The sequence below is a fragment of the Psilocybe cubensis genome, chromosome 3 (assembly GCF_017499595.1).
Source record: "Psilocybe cubensis strain MGC-MH-2018 chromosome 3, whole genome shotgun sequence".
In the NCBI taxonomy this organism is placed as follows: Eukaryota; Fungi; Basidiomycota; class Agaricomycetes; order Agaricales; family Agrocybaceae; genus Psilocybe; species Psilocybe cubensis.
Genome location: NC_063001.1, coordinates 812,887 through 820,927, shown reverse-complemented (window position 1 = coordinate 820,927; position 8,041 = coordinate 812,887). Strand labels below are relative to the sequence as shown.

Below are 8,041 nucleotides of genomic sequence, written 5' to 3'. Positions count from 1 at the left end.
GAACGGATTGATGGACTTCTATTCATACAGAGAACCTCACTGCGCAGTCTGGGAGTGATTGTCATGAATCCCCCCACATAGTGCATTGACTTCTATGATCTGCAGAACATAACTATCAATTGTAGCCGATATGGTCACAGACGGTCACCGTGTCGATCCTGTTTTTCACAATGTTCGCATGATTCAACGTAAAGCCAATTCTTGGCACTTACATACTGAGTTATTTCCACTTTTCAGGTTTGTCATGGAGTCGCAGCACTTGCTACTCTCGATTGTATCTCCGATAATAATCTCTCAAAGTAACTAGTAGCCTAACAAGGTACAGCGCCATTAACACCGAATGCGAGTTCAAACATATAACAGTATACAATCAACTGTATTAATAGTCACGGATGGACACTGCAATCTAGCTATAATACAGGGTTTACAAACTAATCTAATACAGTGTGAACAAGTGTAGCTAAATGAGTACTACTAATGTCCGGAAAACAGTTTTTACGATTTACGTTAGAATTGCAGATAACGAAAGAAAGAAATGGTATACACGCTGGGTTAACCGTCGCTCTGGGAACAGGGTATCCAGGACGGGGGTAAGATATCGGTGGTATATAGGCTCTTGAAGCCGGTGCGATAGAGAGGCAGGTATACAAATACAGTAGTGGTGAAGGTAGTAGTTCATGAACAGGCACTCCTGAATAAAGGCCGAGATGAAAATAAGCGGAATTATGCTACCAGAAGTCCTTGACTTGCGGGATAATCCACAGCCGAGGTAAGAGAGACCAGCTTTGTAGAGTCAGACTGAAGAATTATTTGGTTATCAATGAGATCCGGTAAGAGGTTGTCTTGATGTAAACCATCGTCGTCAGGACATTCCCATTCATCAAACAATGTAATCAAGAAATACCTGCAAGAGGCACGAACATGCTCATGCTCTGTACACCCCCGACCAAGATATTGACGCAATGCCGGAGAAAGGCGACGGTATACATCGTAGTCGATGCTGACGCGGCAGTTGAGTTCATACTATCAGTGGCAGTCTGAATCATTTGACGAAAGATTTTGACTGTAGAGGACCAACAAATCTATTGTGGATTAATAAAAAGTTCAGTGAATCATTAGTTACCAGCTGATAAATTCGCAAAGAAAATTCGAGCTCACAGCGAGAATTGGATCCAGGTAACAATAGTCATTCTCGCTAAGGTGGTTGACTAATTCGACCAACTTTTTTGCTGCCCATGAAATCTTTAAATTCATGGTACTGTCAGGGTGAAGATGGATGGTAGAGGCATGGATGAGTGCGTGCGCAATGTATAGATCAGTGTCGATTGTAGGTTTTCCAGTGTCATGAGAATCTCGCCAAGTCAATGGGTGAATGAGGGATGATAGACGTTCCAAAGCAATCTCCGAAGAGCGATGATAAGCCCACGTTGCGCTGTCCTTTGAAGATGCCGGCGTATCTAAAGTACCAATGCCAGTCAGTTAAGGAACATTGAGCCGAAATAACGATGGGCTGTGGGGAAAACGTACTATGAAAACGTAACGCGCGATCAAAAATACAGCACGCCAGGGCCTTAAAAGCATCAACTGATAACAACGTTCCCCGAAAAACGTCAGAGTCGAACATAGCGTTCAGCGGGCTGTTGGCAGCCACAAGTTCCTTTTGGCCATGTCCAAAATTCAGGAACGAAGATACCAAACATAAAATGACAAAGAACTCACGAGGTCCGCGCCTTCTTGCACCGGTAAAGGCGTTGTAATGTAACGACATGGAGCATCGAAGTCAGCCTGAGCGTATGCTTCCCAGCAATCACAATTGAGTGCCCAAAACTTCTCCACCATGAATAACCCCCAGAGAACAGCGGTCTTCTCCTGCCAATCGTGTGACGACGAATCGAAGGAATAATCAAAGTCGAATGAAAAGGTTGGAAGTGACACCTGGTGTAAACCCAAGTCAAATGCTATCCGTTTAGCTGTAGTAAGATGCCGAGTCCCCTCCATGCCTCGTCCATTGAAGAAGAAATACTGTGCTAGGAGGTAAGATGCTTGTACAACATCCATCAGTTGGTCTTGATTGTGCAATGACCGGGCCACCTCCTGCTGGGTCTGTTCACACAATTGTTTCTGCAACCCAAGATTTTGGACGAAGAAGGATCCCATGAGGTAAATTGCGCTCATCAGGGCCGGGTTAGGTGGTGTATTTTGGTAAACAGTCGCCGATGAGGATCGATCGAATCTGCTGGTATTGGAATAGAAGCAACATTGCTTGCGGTGTTCAATGAACGTTTGCACTCTATGATGTGATATTAAAACACCGTAACTTTGAATGAAACTGCATATTTTCAGGACTCACAGCATGTTGTGCATCTCGATGGTCAAGTTCATCGTGTGGGGGTCTGGCGCTGACCTGTCGAATAAATCCGGCACTGGTGTACCGGATGAGTCTGTGAACGGAATAGGACTGACGCTGGATGGATGGGCAGAATAGTGGGGTAACGATACATCCAGCAACACAGATGCTTTTTGTGAATTCGAAGAGGACGATCCGGATCCCGAGTCGGTTTGTAGGTCGTAATTGGGATTGGTGCTGATCCATTCTTGTGGCACCAGAGGTATCAGCGAATCGAGATCGTCGCTCAGCCATGAAACAGAATTGAGGGGGTTCATGGCAAGTCCTGGTTGATTTTGAAAAGGATCGTCGTACGAAAATGCATTGGACGGCCCAGCGCCAGTACTAACTGGCGGCGCCGACGACGAGGATGACGGGTCTGACGGGTCTGGCGATGGGTTACTGCTTTCGAGTTCACGAACTTTAGCTTCGAGGGCAGACACCTTCTCGCGTAGTGTTTGGGTGCGGCTTTTTCGTGAGCTATCGTCGTACACGCATTCGTGGACCCTCCTCATAGCGTTGCACTGCTGACATACAGGCCGGACGCCATCGCATCGCTATAACACAAATCCAATCAGTATGACTGCCATATTCCAAGATCTCGATAAACCGCTCACTAGTTTTCTTCTCCTAGATAACGCCGCCAGTCATGAGCAATCCAGGAATAGTGGCCAATACCGGCAATAAAGAGTAGAGCAAGTGCTCACCGACACGAAAGACACGCAGAACCTCGTCGTAGTATACCGGATGACTCGGATGTCCGTGGCATATGGTGGTGAATAGCAGGAAGGAATCAAGTAACTTGTAAAGGAGGATCTTCTATCCTCGATAGGTTGAATAGGTTGGTGATATGGGTGTTTATAAATGCCGACAAACACGCAGGACGTCAGAGGTTGTTTCTTCAACTCGCCAGTGTTTTCGTGCAAGTGCTAGAAGGGTAGGCCATTCTGGTACATGGCAGCGGGTAATACCAAGTACCTTTTTAAAGCTCGCTTTATATCGAAGTGGACACGATGTTGGATTTAGTAACAGAGTGACAAACGGGGCGTCCGTATGTCAATTAGCCAGATCCAAGATTTATTACTATTAGGTCCAGTGATGGATCTCCGGTCGCTTAATCATCGTTATTCGACCTATCCTGGACGATGTGCCGGTTCTAAACATAAATATGCCGCCTCAAGGCTTCAAGCTTGAAACCTGATGCATCTGTTGTGAAGTGACTAGGTCACTAGGATGGTATGGGCTATTGAACCTCTTCAGAGAAGCGCAAAAGGGCGTATTTTCAGCCAGTTCTGAAATTGTACGACTAGTAACTCACTCAAGAGATTGAAAACGAAAACAACCATGGCGGATCAGCGTGATCCTCTCGTCCTCAGCTCATAATTTGGGAAGAATGGAAGATGCGCCAGATGCTGTGAAACGCATCTCAAATGAGAACAAGAATTTTGAAAAGAATTGCGTAGCACTGATTGGAGGGCGTAGCATGATACTACGGAAGAGACCTTGCTATACGACCGAAGCGATGTTACTGAAACAGGTCCTGATCATTATTGACACGAGCTTAATTTTAGTCGAATAGCTTTCAGCTCAGCCCGCAACAGTTGATAATGGGAAGTTGAGGGAGGATGGAAGTAAGCCATTTTTACCGCAGTGCCTTAGTAAAAGCGGAAGGATTGTCGTTGACACGAACGGAAGCAAATTCCTGTAAACGCTTACAATCATCGGCATTTACGCCATGTGCCCGATCAAAAGTTTTTCTCTGAATGAGGAACTATACTTGAAGCTTGAGGCCGTTAGTTGAAATCTTCCATATCATCCCCCGGTCATTAAGATATGTTTGAATGCACCAACAAGATGTCCATCTATGCAAAACTACATGCAAATAATCTACTTTCTACCGACGAAGATAGATTTGAGATTGTCCCAGACAACGCTTGGTGATTGAGCAGCATCGATCCCGTGCCAGAGACCCTTGGCCTTATAGTAATCCACTACAGGTCCTGTTTGCGCGTGGAAAGCACCAAGACGCTTACGGAGAGTCTCGACATTGTCGTCGGAACGCTGGATAAGCGGTTCACCGGTTACGTCATCGACGTTGGGCTTCTTCGGTGGGCTAGAAAGATTATGCGTAAGTTACTGACTCGTTTGCTTTCTAAAAGAGCGTGGAATAAGCTCACTGGAATTCCTTGTGGTATGTACGACCACTGGGAGCGTGGATCAGACGGCCAGTAATACGTGAAATGAGAAGTTGATCGTCGATGAGCAGCTGAACAACAGAGTCAAGCTTCTCGCCGCGCTTTTCGAGCATGCCATCAAGTTTTTGGGCTTGTGGTACAGTTCGGGGGAATCCGTCGAGCACAAAGCTAAAGGGAGGAAAGAAGAACGAACGGCGCGTTAGCGGTCGTGGAAAATCGCATGATGCAGCGGTGGGAATGACAGCGCAGGAAGCGGACTGCACGACGAGGCAAGGACAACGCGTAACGGGCAATCCAGGGAGGATGTACGTTCAATAGACGAAGTATCTTCGTTATTCGCTTGAACAAACGTTCGGCCTTTTGTCCTCCCGTGTTCATTCGTGGCACTCACCCATTCTTACAGCTTTTGTTGTTGTCCAACTGGTCCTGGATCATGCCAACCATAATTTCGTCAGAGACGAGTCCCCCAGCATCCATGATTTTCTTCGCCTGAATTCCGAGTGGGGTCTTTTGCTGGACCTGTTCACGCAACATATCCCCGGTGGCCAAGTGGCAGACACAGAAATCATCACGAATTCTAGGCGCCTGAGTTCCCTTGCCTGACAAGAACGTCGGTAACATAAGCAAACACTCGCCAGCGCAACATACCTGCACCAGGAGGGCCAATAAGGATGGTCCTCAATTGCTGGGCTGGCGTTTTGGCTGGCGCAGGAGCTTTCGCCTTCGACTCCAAAGCAGCGATCTTCTCATTTAGCTGATTGACCAGCGACTTGAGATATTCTAGTTCCTCAGAGGCACCCATTTGTCCGAAGCGAAAGAACGAAGAAAGAAGCAGAAAGCAGGGATCTTATGAACGTCGTCCCAGGCTGCTGTTATTTCGTGTCAAAAAGATCAATGACCGGTCGGAGTTTAGGCGGTCCAGCCGATGGCATTCCGCCCCAAGCCGAATGTTTCCGACAGCGCGTTACGTAAACATTCATAGCAATGCCGCGCTGTGCCGCTCTTAAAGCTGCAGGCAAATATGTCATAACTGTGCGCGTAGCAGCGAACGCGACGTGGAAGCAAAAATCTCACATACAAATCTCTCATACACCATATATCTCGTTCAGGTCTCTAGGAGCTTTGGAACCCATGTTCTCTCTTAGGAGACTTCTAGCTGTCTCTCTGGGTCTGGCCGGTCTCGTAAATGCAAAATCCAGCACTGGTAATGCAGTCCTGGTCGTGGTAGAACCCACACGCCAAGGCGATTTCTCCATATTCTTTGACGGATTGAAAAGTCAGTTTGTGATTTAATACTTTGTGTTTATAATCTTTTATAATTGCTTTAATAGATCAAGGTTATGACTTGACCTTCCGTGCGCCCAAGGACGAAGCACCGGCCATTATTCAGTATGACGAGGCATCATTTGCTCACGTCGTTATCCTCGCTTCAGAGACCAAAAGTGAGTGCAGTCACTCATATTAGACTAAATGCATAGTTGCTAATATAATGTTGTCTTAAGACTTTGCAAAGGATATCACTCCACAATCCCTCATTTCACTCCTTGACCTCAAAACCAACCTAATTGTTGCTCTCTCAACGAAGCAAACCCCATTAAGTTCCCTGGCGCCTGAATTCTCCTTGGTACTCCCTCCCCCCGGCACACCGCTCATCTCTTACTTCCCAAAACGCGATGAGCCAGCCTCACTTATCCCAATTACACCTTCCAAGTACGACGCGACGAACATCCTGAGCAAAAACTTGGCTCCGATCTGGTTCTCAGGCGTTCCCCAATCACTCGGTAACAACCCTCTCCTCGTCCCCATTCTGCATGCACCACCCCAGAGCTTTGCGTCTGAGGTAGACGGCGGCTCTGCAGACGCACTTGTTGATTCTGCGGAAAAGGGAGGCGAAGGCCTGTGGGCCGGAAGCCAACTCGGCGTGGTGACAGGTTTCCAAACTCTTACTGGTGCCAGGATCACCTGGTTGGGCGGCGCAGATGTGTTCAGCGATGAATATGCTCGCAAGGAAGTGTCAAAGTGAGCATATTTGCATTCACATATGCCTAACATATCTCAAATATGCGATATAGGGGCGTTCCTTCCGGAAATACTCAGTTCGCGCGTGACGTAGTAGCCTGGACTTTCCAGGAATCGCTTGTATTGCGTGTCGACAAAGTTGAGCATCACCGCCAGAACGAAACAGAAGCGAAGGAGCTCTACACTACCAACGATCAACTAGTGCGTGATATCTCGTTGTTAAAATCGTGGAATGATCATTAACACAAAATTTAGGTGTACAGCATTTACATTTCCAAGTTTAACGCGAAGAAGGATACCTGGGAGCCATACTCAGGCATCAAGGACCTCCAGCTTGAATTCACGATGCTCGACCCACATGTCCGCACCAGCCTTCCTCCCGTCCCAGGTACACCAGGAAAATACTCCACCTCATTCCGAGCCCCAGACAGGCACGGTGTGTTCAAATTCGTCGTTGACTACAAACGCAAGGGGTGCGTAATCTAACCTTCCCTGGGTGTTGTCCTCCGACGCTAATCTGATTTTGATGTACTTTAGATGGAGTCACCTGCACAGCTCGACGACCGTGCCTGTGGTGCCCCCGCGCCACGACGGATACCCCCGCTTCTTGTCGGCGGCGTGGCCATACTATGCAGGTGCAATTAGCACCAGCGTCGCGTTCTTCCTCTTCTCTGCCATCTGGCTGGCGGGAGAGGTCAAGGAGGGCGCGAAACGCTCTGTGAAATCTGGTAAGACCGAGTGAGCTGGCTAGCTCTGTATCAAACCTACTCCAACCTGTATAGAAAATATTTCATGAAAGAATACACAACCTTTCTGATACCCAACCCATATTGTTCTCGTATGTATCTGCGTTTGCATATGATAATCTGAATAGGTAACTTTGGAGATCGGGCAACGTAGTGGCTACACGTGCCTGTTTAACTCACGCAGTTCGTTGATGGCGATTGGCGTTTAAAATTCGTGCTTTGTTCTGAATTCGTGCAAGTTATTTTATGCGATAACACATGGTATTGTTTATGCCAACCCGCCTCTCCTGTGGACCTGTGGTGTTTGGTCACAAGTACGTATCAACATATCAAAAATCAATTGACCCGATAATAACACAGCGCAGTTGTACTAAGTACTTATTTTTACAGAGCAATGATACATTTGTGTGATCCGGGGTCGGGGGGTACCTCTCTCCATGTGGTATCCAAGGGTTCGCCGAGCAGTCCCTCTATTCGTTTGGTCGTGAACCGGTATCCGGTGTATATACATACAAAGTGATGACACGGGCGGCTGTCGCTTTCGGTCAGGGTTGTAAAGACCCTTGCTCTTCTTCCCCGCCCGCGCGTAGGATATTTATAGTCCGCAAACGTTTCCCGAAAGCGTGGCCCGGGGAGGGCACATGGACACTGCCCCCCAGTCAAAGCGGGCCTGTGTTTTCCTTGTATGTCAGAAC

General features: G+C 47.5%; 3 protein-coding genes across 3 annotated transcripts; 1 reads left to right on the top strand and 2 right to left on the bottom strand.

The window, feature by feature from the left end:
• Positions 1–1,119: 1,119 nt before the first annotated feature.
• Positions 1,120–2,901, bottom strand: JR316_0003054 (uncharacterized protein; the record flags this gene model as incomplete). Its single annotated transcript, XM_047888835.1, has 4 exons — positions 1,120–1,457; positions 1,528–1,657; positions 1,720–2,290; positions 2,351–2,901. The coding sequence occupies 4 exons, from the start codon at positions 2,899–2,901 to the stop codon at positions 1,120–1,122; spliced, it is 1,590 nt and encodes a 529-aa protein (XP_047751209.1).
• A 1,372-nt stretch (positions 2,902–4,273) lies between these two features.
• On the bottom strand, positions 4,274–5,383 carry JR316_0003053 (Adenylate kinase; the record flags this gene model as incomplete). Its single annotated transcript, XM_047888834.1, has 4 exons — positions 4,274–4,499; positions 4,564–4,749; positions 4,973–5,180; positions 5,230–5,383. The coding sequence occupies 4 exons, from the start codon at positions 5,381–5,383 to the stop codon at positions 4,274–4,276; spliced, it is 774 nt and encodes a 257-aa protein (XP_047751208.1).
• A 92-nt stretch (positions 5,384–5,475) lies between these two features.
• JR316_0003052 (Dolichyl-diphosphooligosaccharide--protein glycosyltransferase 48 kDa subunit) lies at positions 5,476–7,342 on the top strand (the record flags this gene model as incomplete). Its single annotated transcript, XM_047888833.1, has 7 exons — positions 5,476–5,549; positions 5,691–5,857; positions 5,913–6,023; positions 6,084–6,600; positions 6,654–6,801; positions 6,856–7,073; positions 7,138–7,342. 7 exons carry the CDS (start codon positions 5,476–5,478, stop codon positions 7,340–7,342), a joined length of 1,440 nt encoding a protein of 479 aa, XP_047751207.1.
• Between the last annotated feature and the right edge of the window lie 699 nt (positions 7,343–8,041).